Here is a 17500-nt window from a genome sequence, read left to right as displayed (position 1 = left end):
TGTACTACTACTCTGTAACTTATCATTTTATTTATAAATAACCTTTCATAAATTTGGGTAACAATGTGCTGATGGTACACTAGCTGCAGCACTATTCAATCAACATTCAATCAAATGTTTAAAATCACCATATTTTGTACTCACCGTGTTTTGTACTCTCAGCTCCGTCATTATCGATGTCGTATGCCACCATGTTATCCAAGCATTTGGAAGTGAAAATGTCCTTGGCTTCCACGTCGAAGTGGGTGAACGTCAGGGTTATGGTCTTCCCTTTGGGGACCTCCACACTCCACATGCACTCGCTGGCCGCCTTGTAGTTCATAGGCCAGTTCTGAGACTTAATAACCCCTTTTATCTCATGGGAGGCCCCTCCGCATCCCTGGATCGCTGTGGAATGAAGGTGGGGGTTAGTGTGTGTACATACTGTATGCATGCATGTGTATGTGTGTGTGTGTGTGTGTGTGTGTGTGTGTGTGTGTGTGTGTGTGTGTATGTGTGTGTGTGTGTGTGTGTGTGTGTGTGTGTGTGTGTGTGTGTGTGTGTGTGTGTGTGTGTGTGTGTGTGTGTGTGTGTGTGTGTGTGTGTGTGTATGTGCGTGTGTATGTCCATTCATGGGTCAGTGCGTGTGTGTGTAAGTGCATGCATGCGTCCTTGTGTGTGTGTGTGTGTGTGTGTGTGTGTGTGTGTGTGTGTGTGTGTGTGTGTGTGTGTGTGTGTGTGTGTGTGTGTGTGTGTGTCTGAATGATGATAGTGGGCAGACGGGATATAAACAGATTAGAGTAGATGAGCTGCAGCCTTCTCAACATCAGCCAGAGAGCAGAGTAGAATTGACTCAGTAGTAAGCACAGTGTGTCACAGTGATAAACAGCTAGTGCAAGCCTATGCAATACACCCTAATGTCGCTGGTCGATCAGCCCTGGTATCTGGCTCTCCCTGTTTATTTAAAGATGGAGTGTATGTGTGTTTACTCAGATGGAGCGGGTCCGTGGAGTTTGTAACAGAAATAAACGTTTAATACATCCACTTTACGTCCATATTGATATCTCTTTAAATGTGGGTTGACGTCCAAAACCTTGGGGGTTGACATCCATGAACTGAAATGTCCTGAACGACTCAAACAACTGTAGTATAATGCCAAACAACTGTAGTATAATGCCAAACAACTGTAGTATAATGCCAAACAACGCCAAGGTAAAATAGCAGTTGAAACATTAAAGCTACCACATCAGAACAAATGACTTTACAAAAACAAATCCCCCTTCTGACCTCCTCACCCCTTTCACAACCGAAATGTCAAGCCCTCCGATTGATAAATTATAATCATGATCAAAGCATTTTCCCTCGTTTGACCAGTGTACCCTGACCTGTGCTTTCTCTGTACTTACCACTCATACTTCTCGTTCTATGACGTTGCTCCTGTCATAAATATGTCCCGGGGATCTAAAGTTCACTTTATGGCTGGTCATTATTAGAGAGTAGTGGAGCTGCCTCAGCGATATAAGGTGCCTCAGGTGTGTATGTGTGTGTGTGTGTGTTTGTATGTGTGCGTACAGATTCACATGTGTGCACGTTGGCACGTGCGTGTGTGTGTGTGTGTGTGTAAGCGGAGAAAGCTGGGATTATTACCGGCAATGTCCTCAGGATACACGGCCTCCCACTTGGCGGAGAAGCCTCGGTCAGAGAGACGTGAGTCGGACAGGAAGCTCAGGGACATCTTGTTATTGGCACTGACCACCACAGGGGGAAGGACGTAGCCACAGTGTGTGCCTGGGATGGTGAAGGAACGGAAATTAGGAGTATTGGATTGGAGGAGAGAGAGAGAGAGAGTGAGACAGAGACACAGAGACAGAGACAGAGACACAGAGAGAGACCTATTACTAATATAGAAACATAAGAGTAGTAACCAGAATTTCAAATACACAAATGTTAATTTCCATGCATACCAATGTTGGTCTAGCAAAGATGTGTAATCATTAGACGTTCAATAGACATTACAGAGAACAGACAGATTTCTGATGAGGCACGGTCCTCTCATCGATAAAGAACATGTCAGTCATAATGTAAATATAACCTTGTAAAATAAGACACATCAGTCAAATGGTTTCACGTCACAAAAAGGTCTAAGGGTACAACATCTCAGAAAACATACCCCTCCGCTTTCAACGTTTACTACCGTCTACGCTACCTCAGTAACTATAGATTTTTTAAATTAAGGAGATCAGAGTTCTGAAATGACACAGCACCAACTGAAGAGCCTACAATGGAGGAGTCTGTATTTCTATTGCCCTTTGTCTGTCTGGCTGCCTGGTGTTTTTCTCCTGTACTTGTTAGGTTTAATGTGTGCTGTCAGGGGCCAACCATGCCCTCCTGCTGAGCCCTGCTCCCCTTGGCAGGGGGTCGCGCCTGTCCTGACAGTTAGAGCTCCGACAGAGACCTCTGGTGAAGAAGGAACTGACCGTTGCTCACGTACACACGCACACACACACACACACACACACACACACACACACACACACACACACACACACACACACACACACACACACACACACACACACACACACACACACACACACACACACACACACACACACACACACACACACACACACACACGCCGCAGGTGTTATTGTCTCCACTCCACTCCACTTGTGCTAGAGATAAAACTAGGGTCGTTGAGACTCCAGCTCTCTGATGTGAATAACAAGGAGGTCACATTTACAGTTCCCTAGCCTCGCTCCTTCTCTGGGGAGAGATCCTAATCAACAGCTTTACAGCCCTGAGGACAGGAGACAGGCACTGGCACACTCAGCATACTGGCCTAGCTTGGTGCTTGGCGCTCTGTCCAGGAGTCAAAGTCCCCCGCCCCCTTTTCATTTCAAGCAACGGGGCACATTCTGCTCAGCATATGCTTATCTGCTGTCTCTTGCTACTTGATTTGTTTGTTGTGTGTGTGTGTGTGTGTGTCCCTCAGTCGACAAACAGCTTGTCTGGGAAATACGAGGGGGAACGGGTCAAAGGTTATTGCCTGGCCCCCACTGTCGCCATTTGGGGGTTTGGCATAGTATGGATGGGCAGGCATATCTTATTAACAAGAAACTAGGGGCTGGTAGCCATCTTGTGGTTTGGCTACAGATACTGTAGGTGGGTATTGTGGGTAGCTTGTCTTATCAATGGACTAATGGCTGTCAGAGATTACACTGGATGCCGTTTTGGGGCTTTCATAGAGACCGACGAGCAATTTGGACGGTCCATCTGAGTTTACCAAACAACAACAACAACAACAACAACAACTAAAAGACAACAACAACAACTAAAAGTGTCTGTCCTCTATGACACCATTTGGGGCCATTTTGGATCTCCATAATAACACATTAACAGGGGATCCAGGTTGGGTGGACAGGCTGTAACTTACCAAGCGCCTGGAGGCTGTCAGAAACTACAAGCTTGTCTTCGCCACACTGGCCCGCCTCTCCCGTGACGGACATGTCTGTGACGTGCAGTTTGACCAGGAAGCCTTCCGGAGCTGTGATGTTCCAGGAGCAGTGAAGATTCCCGGGATACGCATCTGGGAATCCCATAGAATGGATCTCCCCTTTACGGCCCAACAGCGTTCCGACATCACCGCAGCCGGAGTCTGTAGCAGAGAACATGAAGCTTGGGTTAGTGATGAATGGGCAAAGATTAGGGCTATGGGAGACTCCCTCGAGCATGCACACACACAAAAACGACACACCCACCCTATTGTTTTAGCTGCATTCATTCTTATTTAAAGGACAACTCCACCTAAAAAGGACATTTCGGTATTTGTTTAATTAGTCCATTGTTGACATAGTCCCAAAATGTTTCGCTTGTCAGCAATCAAGTTTTCAAGATATGTGACTTTCAAAACACAGAAATCATCCCCGTATGATGCATTTTGCATTATATGATGCTGCGTTTCGGCTTCATATGATGGGATGATTTCTGTACTTTGAAAGTTACATATCTTGAAAACTTGATTGCTGACAAGCAAAACATTTTGGGACTATGTCAACAATAGACTAATGAAACAAATACCAAAATATAGTTTGGGGGTGGAATTGTCCTTTAAGCTGCCTGTCAGCCTCTTATCGTTGTGTCTATGTCAGGAGAAAGGCAGCGATAACCATTATGCCAGCATATCACATGGGTGATTATTCACCAACAAACAGTGCTCATCAATCAGCTGGTTTATACTGATCTTCACAACATAGCCAACGATTTACATCCGTTAAACTGCGTCCCAAATGGCACCCTATTCACTATATACACAGTGGTGCACTACTTTTGATATGGCTCTGGTCAAAAGTAGTGCACTATATAGGGAATATGGTGTCATTTGGGATGCACAGTTAGAGTACGGAAGTTGCTAGAGGCAAAGTTATGCCTGCTATGTATGCCTGCTGTGTGTAATGTGGACATAGTTTAGCAAATTATCTTGCTGATGAAATCAATCATTCTATATCATTTAAACGAATGAAAAACTAGAAAAAGAGGCAAGTTTTGACAAAAATGTTCTGGTGAGGAAGGTTTAACAACATCGATACTGTTGCTGCTGCAAGCCACTGAATTCCAATCAATTATACCACGGAGAGAGCTCACATATTTCAACTGGAGTCAAGAGGAGGAGGAAGGAGGGCTACCTGCAGAAAGTCAATACAGCTGTAACTGTGGCATACCAAGTACTAGATCTATATGAAAATCACAATTAGAAATACAGGCTAATTCCTAGAAGGGGCATATAACCTCTGAACGCGGCAATCTGACTGGTCCACTCTGATATATTGTCTATGGGTACACTCATAGATACAGAACTGATATATTGTCTATGTGTAACGACGGGTGAGTGAAATGAGTGAGGAGTCAAATGCAGAGAGCGAAATGAACGGGAAAACGCTTTAATGTCCTTCAAAACGTAACAGGTCCAAAACATGGGTGAATGCCCAAAACACTGGCGCTAAACAAACCCCAAACCTCGTTACAAACACTGGACAGCGAAAACGCAAAACAAAACACGATACATCACCAAACGTAACAACCAACAAGCCCGCACAAACACCAGCGGGCAAAACGAACATAAATAACACCCATCCCAAAACCCCAACAAGGAACAGGTGAAAACAATTAGACAGAAATAAACGAAAAGGAAAAAGGGATCGGTGGCAGCTAGTAGACCGGCGACGTCGACCGCCGAGCGCCACCCGAACAGGGGTCCACGTGACACTATGGGTACACTCATAGATATAGAACTTATATATTGTCTATGGGTACACTCATAGATATAGAACTTATATATTGTCTATGGGTACACTCATAGATATAGAACTTATATATTGTCTATGGGTACACTCATAGATGTAGAACTTATATATTGTCTATGGGTCCACTCATAGATGTAGAACTTAGATATTGTCTATGGGTACACTCATAGATATAGAACTTATATATTGTCTATGGGTACACTCATAGATGTAGAACTTATATATTGTCTATGGGTACACTCATAGATGTAGAACTTATATATTGTCTATGGGTCCACTCATAGATGTAGAACTTATATATTGTCTATGGGTACACTCATAGATATAGAACTTATATATTGTCTATGGGTACACTCATAGATGTAGAACTTATATATTGTCTATGGGTACACTAATAGATATAGAACTTATATATTGTCTATGGGTCCACTCATAGATATAGAACTGATATATTGTCTATGGGTACACTCATAGATATAGAATTCTATGTTATTCTATGGTTTTCCCCGTAGTGTACTCACCGGTTATAGCTGGTGTTGTGGGCATCATGGTGGTAGGTTTGACCGTGGTCGGGATGAGGCCGGTCTTGGTGAACGTGGCACTGAAACCCTTGGAGATGAGAGTGGCATCGGTTTTGAAACGCACCACCATCGTGTTGCCACTGGAATCCACGCGGCCTGGATTCTTACTACCACAGAATCGGCCTGTGAGAAAACAACATTTCACTGTTCAGAAACCCCTAAAGAGTTCGATTAGCCCACTAATCAAACTACACAGTTAGTTATAATAACCCAAACTCCAACTTGCGCTACACTGATGTAAAACCTGGACAGGCCTTATGCACCACGTGAATTGACCAAACAGTGACCCCAATTATTATTTGATTAATTCACACAAGTATTGTACAGGTCTCCGCATACATAGTAAGCTCAATAATAACTATAAATACAGCTATTGTGTATAATTTCTGTTTGTAGAGATTACATTTACATGCCAGTCTAATTTGAGAACCTCTCTCTATTTTTCCAAATCTCCTACCCCAAACTTTGAATGGACATCATATCTTATTCATGCAGCCTGAAGTGAATTTGAGTGTTGCTGTATGCATAGTTGATTTCACTCCCCACAGTAAGATACAATACCTCCTAAAACTAGTTCATTAGTAAAGTTGCTCAAATTGTGAGACTTAAGAATATATTGATTGTGGGTTTGGAGGACTGAAGATGTTGCACTTGTTGTCACAGTCTCTCTGTTCTCATAATTGAAAATCCATGAACAAAGTAGCCTATTTTAGAAAATGAATATTTCAGTGTACACATATTATGAGGGTAGGGTATAATTAGGGTATTTTGACATATATTATGAGACTAGTAAATAAGTACATTTGAGTGTTGGCCTACACATATTGTGCAACAGGCCTAAGTATATCTGTACTATAAGTATCTATACTAGTCCAACTGCTGTATCCCAGAGTTAGCATAACACAGAGTGATGTCTTACCCAACGTGGCGGAGCCGGTTTTATGACCATCGTAGACATCTACGTAGTCTCTACAGGCCTCAGGGACCAGGTCGAAGGAAGAGAACGTCAGTCTGATCTTCTCTCCCTCTGGTACACTGATCCTCCACTGTGGACCACATGCACATACTATTTCATTTCACCACACATTTCATACACAAACATATCCATTTAGTTTTTACCACAAACATCCATTTAGTTTTTACCACAAACATATCCATTTAGTTTTTACCACAAACATCCATTTAGTTTTTACCACAAACACATCCATTTAGTTTTTACCACAAACACATCCATTTAGTTTTTACCACAAACACATCCATTTAGTTTTTACCACAAACATCCATTTCAAACACAAACACATCCATTTAGTTTTTACCACAAACATCCATTTAGTTTTTACCACAAACATATCCATTTAGTTTTTACCACAAACATCCATTTCAAACACAAACACATCCATTTAGTTTTTACCACAAACATATCCATTTAGTTTTTACCACAAACACATCCATTTCGTTTTTACCACAAACATCCATTTCAAACACAAACACATCCATTTAGTTTTTACCACAAACATATCCATTTAGTTTTTACCACAAACACATCCATTTCGTTTTTACCACAAACATCCATTTCATACACAAACATATCCATTTAGTTTTTACCACAAACATCCATTTCAAACACAAACATATCCATTTCGTTTTTACCACAAACATCCATTTCAAACACAAACATATCCATTTCGTTTTTACCACAAACACATCCATTTAGTTTTTACCACAAACATCCATTTCAAACACAAACATATCCATTTAGTTTTTACAATGATTAAATTACAATGATTAAATCAATGATCAAAGATCAACGATTCAATCAATGTCAGGATAAATCTATTGGTAGAGTTGATATAACCATATGTGTAACAGTTAAACTTTAGTCCGTCCCCTCGCCCCGACCCGGGCGCGAACCAGGGACCCTCTGCACACATCAACAACAGTCACCCACGAAGCATCGTTACCCATCGCTCCACAAAAGCCGCAGCTCTTACAGAGCAAGGGGAACCACTACTTCAAGGTTTCATAGCAAGTGACGTCACCGACTGAAAGGCTGCTAGCGCGCACCACCGCTACCTAGCTAGCCATTTCACATCGGTTACATATGCACCAACATGAGTCTGACATTCCTTCTAGTAGATTCTGGTGGGGGCGGGGTTTTGGCACACAATCGAACGTATTCATATTCCAAGGCAGGGGCTTTCTGAGTAAGGCACAACCTTAAGAAAAACCTTACTGATAGAAGTTACATCTCTAGAATAGACACAATCACTCGTCAGCAGGAAACGGGCAAGGGTGTCCTTTCTCTACATTTCATTTCTATCTACATTGCTTTAAGCATAATTTATCCTCAATGTTCCCATCCATCTCGTTCTCTCTCTTTCTGCCTGGAGGGTGCCCAGGTTGCAGACGGCTGCATGCGCTGCATATTGACACGAGTCATGAATAAAAATCATCCAATATCTCCTGGGCTGTGACGGTTTGGACAGGAGCCCATCCGCCTCAACATCCAAGCCAAGAAGGAGACAGAAAGCAACATGAGCAAGCCAGATAATACACAGCCAAACAACAGGACCAAGCTTGAGTCCCAAATGGCACCCTTTCCCCTACATAGTGCACTACTTTAACCAGAGCCCTATGGGACTTGTAGTGCACTATAAAGGGCTATAGGGTGCCATTTGTGACGCAGCCCAATGATCTAATGATCCAAACCAAGCAAAAGCTGACGTCAAAGCGCTCAGCCGTGCTCTGAGCCAAACAAGACGCGAGTTGCTCCCCAATCTGATCCACTATCCAGAACATCAAGCATGGTCAACATCCCCCTGTGTTCAGATGGTGCCTAGTGAACATGGATTTACTAAAGGGGCACCTCATTTGTAAACACCCCAAAATATAGGAGTCCGTTTCCCCATTGATTGTTATTGATGTAGCTTAGCTCTATACCGCACACGACATGACGGACCATGTTATTATTATTCACTGCCTCAGACAGAGAGAAAGGTGCTATTGACTGTAAAGTACCTCACAGAAAGACTGGGGCCATGTAAACAATGTGTTGTGGATAATACATTACTTGGTAGAGAGGTGCTGCCGTGTGTATGGCAGATTGTGTGTGGTACCATGGCTGGCATGTCCTTGTGGAGGCCGCGATAGTGTGTGTGTGTGTGTGTGTGTGTGTGTGTGTGTGTGTGTGTGTGTGTGTGTGTGTGTGTGTGTGTGTGTGTGTGTGTGTGTGTGTGTGTGTGTGTGTGTGTACCTGGTAGAGAGCCCCGTTCTCATAGTTCTGTGCTGGGAACCCAGGGGTCAGTAGATCCCCGCGGTCACCTTGGAGAGCGCCACCAGCACCGGCTATTTCTGGAAGCAGGGAGTGTGGAGATGGAGAGGACTTCAGCTGAACTGACACCTCAAGGATACCCACCATCCATCGCTTTCTCTCTGTCCTCCTTCTCTGTTACTCCTTCTATGTCTCCTTGCCTCCTGTTATTCTCTCTCTCCCTCGCGCTCTCTCTCTCCCGCGCTCTCTCTCTCTCCCACTCTCTCTCTCCCTCCCTCTCTCTCTCTCCCCCTCTTCCTCCCCCTCTCCCTCTTTCTTTCCCCCCTGAAAAGTTTTGAATGTCCATAACTATCATCACTGTTGATTGATAATGGTGTTGTTTTACCTAAAGTACTCTCTGGTGTCACAGCTTGGTACTTTGCTTTGAATCCCGTGTCTGTATTTCTGTCATTGGTGTCAAAGAACAACAACATAGCGTTTCCCAATGACACTATCGGCCCGGGTTTGGAGCGCCCACACAACCTCCCTGCAGAGCCAAACAGAACAGAAGAGAAAGAAGAAAACAATATGTGGATCACTGTACATATAGAACATTTTATGTCAAATCAATAGCTACTGGCCATACGTCTAGACCTACATGTACAGTCCAGTATATCTATATACCATAGATCTTTTCAATACATTCCAATAAATGCATGTATGCATTTTTGTTGCCATGTTACAAAAACAGTCGAGTAATGTCAAACAGCAATGTGACATTCCGCAGTGCAGAGTTGACCTCCCTCTGAAAGTCTGTAATCTTGTTAGGGGCTGTAACTTAAAGTGGAGTAGTGAAGAGGCAGGCCAGCCAGGCTTATAGGCTGTGTCCGCCGTGGACGCTCTAATTTGGGTTTGACATCAAAGCTCAATCCCCTTATAGCCTTGAGTGTGGATGGTCCTGTGGGGCTGTGTGTTGAGGGTGTGGGGAATAGGGCACACTGTGTGTGTGAGAGAGAAAGACAGAGAGAGAGAGAGAGCGTGAGTGTGTGAGTGTGTGAGGTGTGTTGTGCTGCAGCCAAGGGGCAGAGGAAGTGAAGAGCCAGGGGAGGTGTTGCAACAACACTGCAGGGTTAGTTATGTGTGTGTGTGTGTGTGTGTGTGTGTGTCTGCATCCATTTGTGAAAGCAGAAGTTTGGCTATGTGTTAACGTGTGGCACTGTGGAAAGTGTAACACAGTTGAGAATGATGGTGTGGCCTCACATTTACATCCACCAATCTCTAACTATACGGTATAGAAAGTATAGAAAAGTACAGGGAAAAAAGTGAGTCCTATCCACAAGGTTTAAACATCAACGCTTTTGCACAGTCACCTTAATAGTTCCACCTCACACTTCACATAGCTCCCCTTTGCTGTGCCAGACATCCCAGCGTGTCAGCAAAGAGGTGAGAATGGACAGTTGGAGATACTGGGAGGGAGAGAGAGAGAGAGAGCGAGAGAGCGAGAGAGAGAGAGAGAGAGCCTCTGGCTGGGTGTCTAATTCTCCCACCCTGTCAGAAACAGTCTGAAAAGCACACACCATCACCTACAGGCGTAATAGAATATGATATGCGGAGTAAATTAAATATTGAAATGTAATATGTTTGCTCAAGTAAATGAGCTTGTAATAAAATGGGAAATGGGAAAAGCTAGTGATAGTGTGGAGAACCTGGGGGTTTGAGTTGTATAAAGTCAAGGAGAAAAGATCTGAGGATAGATCAAACAACTGAATATGAATGTACGATGTGCTGGAGACTGTATGGTACTTGTTTTGAACAGGCTCAAAGGACAGAAATGGAATTACATTCCTTTGAATTAAATTCCTTTGTGCCCCACCATGTGCGATGTGACACATAACTGAAGACATGCGAAGGATGGATCCCCTACCCTACACCTGTATCCACCTCTCAAAACCCTGTGTGGATCAATATCTGATCTGTATAGCGAGCTATTTGAGAACACACACACACACTAGCCCCCACTCCAACACACAAACCTTCCCATATGTCTCCCCCTCAGGTTTCAGTAATAAATGTTGGCCTACCAAACCCTTTGCCTGGATGTATTGGCCTTAATCCACTTAATTAGTCTGGCTCCAGTGTCTCCAGTGTCTTACCGATGACTCCCAGGTTGTCCTGTATTGTAAAGTAGTCTGCTGTGCACAGGTCTGTTGCCTCCAGGGAGAAGTCTTCAAACCACAAATGGATCACCTGGAGTAGAGGACAACAAACAGGCAGGTTTTTATTATTCACTGTCTTAGAGACTGGAGCAGTAGACATACTGCTACTTAGTAGGAGGCTTGACTGTGTGTGTGTGTGTGTGTGTGTGTGTGTGTGTGTGTGTGTGTGTGTGTGTGTGTGTGTGTGTGTGTGTGTGTGCGTATGCGTGTGTGTGCGAGAGGGAGAAAGAGAGAGAGAGAGAGATCAAAATCGAGACGACAGGGAAAGAGAGAGAGGGGGAGAGAGAGATTAAAATCGAGATGACAGGGAGAGAGAGGAACAGAGAGAGAGAGAGAGAGAGAGAGAGAGAGAGAGAGAGAGAGGCATGAGAGAGAGAAAGGGAGAGGGATAGAAAGAGAGAGGAGAGAGATTAAAATCGAGACGACAGAGAGAGAGAAAGCGAGAGGGAGAAAGAGAGGGGGAGAAGAGAGAGAAAGGGAGAGGGAAAGGGGGAGAGAGACAGACAGAGACAGAGAGAGAGAGAGGAAGGGGGCGGAGAGAGAGAGAGAAAGCGGGAGAGAGAGGCAGTCTCAGTCTGGCTTGCTTGGCAAAGTGAAAATGTTTTTTGTTTTCCTGTCTCCTTTCCTTCTCCGGATGTCGTAGCTTGAGAGAATGAAAGTGACGGCAGAGCAGCCATCTGTCACGGTGTGGAGCTGTGTTTACCCATGTCTCAGAGCTACATCTGATCTAAGGGCTTTCTGTTCTGTTCGCCTTGCCTACCGTACTGTTATACCCTGGTGTCTGTCTATGGTTGCTTCCTAAAGGACACACTATTCCCTATTTAGAACTATGGGGTCTGGTCAAAAGTAGTGCACTACATAAGGAATAGGGATCCATTTGAGATGCAGACTTATAGCTATTCCTAACATCCTTCCAGCTCAGAGACTCATATCAAAAGCACCATTCCAATGAAAGATCATTGAAATGATGATCTGTTTTGGTGGTGACGGTGATCGAAGGCGTCTTTTAAAGCATTGTTCCGCTGCAGGTTTTGTTCTATATAAGTCAACCAAGCATTCTGGTTTAGAGTTGGTTTTTAAAGTGCAATATTTTTCAAAGTTAGTGATGTGGTTAATTTGATGTTTTTAGTCGTTATCTTAATGGTTTCTGCACCTGCCAAACATTCTCCCTCACCGCTGTGCATTAATTAAAGATAAGGGGATCCCTTTGATGAATATTAATCAGTCAGACACAGAATATCCTTTAAGGACAAGAGACCCGGTTCCTTACAATATGACTTGGTTCCCATTTTCCAATGTCCAAAATGGCCGCCTATCCTTGTGTCCTCTTCTCCTCTGTATGTGCACTGATGGGTGATAGGACAGGGCATGGAAAGGTGTCTGGCGTGTTACTTCCACCCATCAGCTCCTGTCAGATCAGTGGTCGTCAGAGTATCTCTTGAAAGTTTAGAATTCTTACAAATGCATCCATTCTTCCTTTCTCTCTTCCATGAGGTAGTCAATGATCCAACCAATGACTACCTCAATGAAGGAAGGAAGAGAGAAAGGAAGGAAGGGAGGGAGGCTAGTCAATAACATTTGAACAAAGCCTTTGAGACTTAGTTGTGTTTTGAGATGTATACTGAACAAAAACATGAACGCAACATGTTAATTGTTGGTTCCATGTTTCATGAGCTGAAATAAAAGATCCCAGAAATGTTCCATGTGCACAACAAGCTGATTTCTCTCAAATTTGGTGAACAAATTTGCTTACATCCCTGTAACTGAGCATTTCTCATTTGCCAAGATAATCCATCCACCTGATCAGTGTGGCATATAAAGAAGTTGATTAATCAGCATGATCATTACACAGGTGCACCTTGTGCTGGGGACAAGAAAAAGCCACTCTAAAATGTGCAGTTCTGTCACACAACACAATGCAATTGGCATGTTGACTGCAGGAATGTTCACCAGAGCTGTTGCCAGAGAATTTAATGTTCATTTCTCTGCTTTAGAGAATTTGGCAGTACGTCCAACCTGACTCACAACTGCAGACCACATGTAACCACGTCATCCCAGGACCTCCACATCTGGCTTCTTCACCTGTGGGATCATCTTAGACCAGCCACCCGGACAGCTGATGAAACTGTGGGTTTGCGCAACCAAATTATTTCTGCACAAACTGTCAGATAGCATCTCAGGGAAGCTCATCTGAGTGCTCGTCATCCTCACCAGGGTCTTGACCTTACTGCAGTTCGACGTTGTACCCAACTTCAGTGGGCAAATGCTCACCTTCAATGGCCACTGGCACGCTGGAGAAGTGTGCTCTCAACTGTACCGGGCAGACGACAGACAACATATATAGCGTTGTGTGGATGAGCATGGTGGTGGTGGGGTTATGGTATGGGCTGGCATAAGCTTCGGACAACGTACACAATTTAATTTTATCAATGGAAATTTGAATGCACAGAGACAACGTGATGAGATCCTGAGGCCCATTATCATGCCATTCATCTGCCGACATTACCCCACGTTTCATCATGATTGTAACGCTCGTCTGAAGAAGAAGACCAAAGTGCAGCGTGGTACGTGTTCATGATCATTTATTCAAACTGAACACTGAAACAAAATAACAAAGTGGAACAAAACGAAACAGTTCTGTCTGGTGCAACAACACAAAACAGAAAACAACTACCCACAAAACACAGGTGGGAAAAGGCTACCTAAGTATGGTTCTCAATAAGAGACAACGATAGACAGCTGCCTCTGATTGAGAACCACACCCGGCCAAACACACAGAAATAGAAAACATAGAACACAAAACCTAGAATGCCCACCCCAACTCACACCCTGACCAAACCAAAATAGAGACATAAAAAGGGTCTCTAAGGTCAGGGCGTGACAATGATAATGCATAGCTACATGTCGCAAGGATCTGTACACAATTCCTGTAAGCTGAAAATGGCCCAGTTCTTCCATGGCCTGCATACTCACCAGACATGTCACCCATTGAGCATGTTTGGGATGCTCTGGATCAACGTGTACGACAACGTGTTCCAGTTCCCACTAATATCCAGCAACTTCGCACAGCCATTGAAGAGGAGTGGAACAACATTCCACAGGCCACAATCAACAGCCTGATCAACTCAATGTGAAGGAGATGTGTCGCGCTGCATGAGGCAAATGATGGTCACACCAGATACTGACTGGTTTTCTGATCCATGCCCCAACTTTTCTAAAGTGTGGAATCCATAGATTAGGGCCTAATGAATTTATGTCAATTGACTGAGATCCTTATATGAACTGTAACTCAGTAAAATCTTAGAAATGGTTGAATATTGCATTTATATTTTTGTTCAGTATATTTGTTTGAAGGAAAGAGCACAGTAAAAAGAAAAGAGGTTACTGTATAAAAATCTTTGTGTTTTGAATGTGTTGCATTGTGGTACTTACCATGCCTGGGTCCACAGTGATGCGCCAGCTGCAGCTCATGCCGTTGTCGTAGCTACTGGGGTGATTCATGCTGGTGAACTCCCCCGACGGGCCCTTGAGTGCCTGAGGACCCCCGCATCCCGAATTGACCTCGTCTCACACACACACACACACACACACACACACACACACACACACACACACACACACACACACACACACACACACACACACACACACACACAATTGATTACATGAACATTCAGTTGATGTGACAGCTGCAGGGGAACAGCTTTGGGTAATGTTGCCACCTCTTCTGGAAAAACAATGTCTACCGGCAGAATATTTTGTTTGGATTATAACCCTTGTTATTGGACTGTTATGTATAACATGGAAGGGTAACACAATGTCATTATTGAACATCCTGCTGGGACAGATTGTTTGATGACATAGTGGCACTACTTATGTTAATAAGAACATTCGAATTAAGGATTGCTCCACCAGTCCCATTAAACAAAGCAATTGGTAATTGGTAATTAAAGCATTAACATACAGCAATAACATACCCTCGTATAGCCAATGACAACATGGTCAGCAACTACCCTATACAACCAATACAGTACAAGTTTTTAAAAATATTATTTACACACATACACACTGAGTGTATAAAATATTAGAAACACCTTGAGTTGTACCCCTTCTTTTTGCCCTCAGAACAGCCTCAATTCTTCGGGGCATGGACTCTACAAGGTGTCGAAATCGTTCCACAGGGATGCTGACCCATGTTAACTTCAATGCTTCCCACAGTTGTGTCAAGTTGGCTGGATGTCCTTTGGGTGGTGGACCATTCTTGATACACGGGAAACTGTTGAGCGTGAAAATCCCAGCAGCGTTGCAGTTCTTGACACACTCAAACCGGTGCGCCTGGCACCTACTACCATACCCCTGGCACTTAAATATTTTGTCACCCTCTGAATGGCACAAATACACAATTCATGTCTCAAATGTCGCAAGTCTTAAAAATCAGTTCCCTTCATCTACACTGATTGAAGTGGATTTAACAGGTGACATCAATAATGGATCATAGCTTTCACCTGGATTCACCTGGTCAGTCGATGTCATGGAAAGAGCAGGTGTTCCTAATGTTTTGTACACACATATATCTATCCATATGTTGACTAGTCGTGTAAATTCGGTACATTCGGAAAGTATTCAGACTCCTCACCTTTTTCCACATTTTGTTATGTTACAGCCATATTTAAAAATGTATAAAAAAAATATTTTTCCTCATCAATCTACACACAATTCCCCATAATGACAAAGCAAAAACAGGTTTTTAGATTTTTTTAAAAAATCACAGGATTCAGATATTTGTAGAAGTACCTTTGTTGAAACAGTCTGGAACCACCAAGACTCTTCCTAGAGCCTCCCGGCCAAACTGACCAATCAGGGAGAAGGGCTTTGGTCTGGGAGGTGACCGAGAACCCGATGGTCACTCAGACAGAGCTACAGAGTTCCTATGTGGAGATGGGAGAAACTTCCAGAAGGACAACCATCTCTGCAGCACTCCACCAATCAGGCCTTCATGGTGGAGTGGCCAGACAGAAGCCACTCCTCAGTAAAAGGCACATGACAGCCCGCTTGGAGTTTACCAAACGGCACCTAAAGACTCTCAGACCATGAGGAACAAGATTATCTGGTCTGATGAAACCAAGATTGAACTCTTTGGCCTGAATACCAAGCTTCACGTCTGGAGGAAACCTGGCACCATCCCTACAGTGAAGCATGGTTGTGGCAGCATCGTGCTGTGGGGATGTTTTTTAGTGGCAGAGACTGGGAGACTAGTTAGTATCGAGGGAAGGATGAACGGAGCAAAGTACAGAGAGATAGATCCTTGATGAAACCCTGCTCCAGAGCGCTCAGGACCTCAGACTGGGGTGAAGATTCACCTTCCAACAGGACAACGACCCTAAGCACACAGCCAAGACAACGCAGGAGTGGTTTCAGGACATGTCTCTGAATGTCCTTGAGAGGCCCTGCCAGAGCCCGGACTTGAACTCGATCTAAAATCTCTGGAGAGACCCGAAAATAGCTGTGCAGACACTCCCCATCCAAGCTAACAGAGCTTGCAGAGAAGAATGGGAGAAACTCCCCAAATACAGGTATGCCAAGCTTGTAGCATCATACCCAATAAGACGCGAGGCCATAATCGCTGCCAAAAGTGCTTCAACAAAGTACTGAGTAAAGGGTCTGAATACTTATGTCAATGCAATATTTTCAGGTGTATAATTTTTACAAATTTGCAAACATTTCTAAAAACCTGTTTTTGCTTTTTCATTATGAGGTATTGTGTTTAGATTGATGATAAATGTTTTTTAATACATTTTAGAATAAGGCTGTAACGTAACAAAATGTGGAAAAAGTCAAGGGGTCTGAATACTTTCCAAATGCACTGTATAATGTAGACAGATGCTAGACAGTATTTGGCCTTTCAATACACCACTAGCTGCGACCATTACTTCAAAGTGCAGGCATTATTCCTGGGCAAGGTTTATTGAATAAGGGATTTTGTAAGGACGAATAAAAGGAGAAAGGAGATAAAAGGGAGAGAGCGATAGAAAGAGAGAGAAAGAGAGAGAGAGAGAGTGAAAGAGAGTGAGAGAAATAGAGAGAAAGAGAATGAGTGAGTATGAGTATTTGCATTATACTAGACCAGTGTACTGTGTGAGTGCTGTCTCTGGAGTCAGCCGTGTTTCCTAA

The 17500-nt window shown here is 43.7% G+C and overlaps 1 protein-coding gene across 1 annotated transcript in view; it reads right to left on the bottom strand.

The window, feature by feature from the left end:
- LOC129850716 (bone morphogenetic protein 1-like) overlaps positions 1-14890 on the bottom strand; it is a gene marked incomplete at both ends in the record, with an annotated part of 15936 nt that extends 1046 nt beyond the window's left edge. Inside the window, 9 exons of the mRNA XM_055916971.1 lie at positions 145-387; positions 1627-1767; positions 3416-3637; positions 5804-5986; positions 6783-6909; positions 9117-9214; positions 9520-9660; positions 11267-11360; positions 14762-14890. Of these exons, the coding sequence (XP_055772946.1) occupies positions 145-387; positions 1627-1767; positions 3416-3637; positions 5804-5986; positions 6783-6909; positions 9117-9214; positions 9520-9660; positions 11267-11360; positions 14762-14890 (1378 nt within the window). The remainder of the gene's footprint in view (positions 1-144; positions 388-1626; positions 1768-3415; positions 3638-5803; positions 5987-6782; positions 6910-9116; positions 9215-9519; positions 9661-11266; positions 11361-14761) is intronic.
- Between the last annotated feature and the right edge of the window lie 2610 nt (positions 14891-17500).

Source organism: Salvelinus fontinalis, unplaced genomic scaffold (genome assembly GCF_029448725.1).
Source record: "Salvelinus fontinalis isolate EN_2023a unplaced genomic scaffold, ASM2944872v1 scaffold_2203, whole genome shotgun sequence".
In the NCBI taxonomy this organism is placed as follows: domain Eukaryota; kingdom Metazoa; phylum Chordata; class Actinopteri; order Salmoniformes; family Salmonidae; genus Salvelinus; species Salvelinus fontinalis.
Note: the sequence above shows the minus strand (reverse complement) of the source record. Positions and strands in the feature narration are given on the sequence as shown.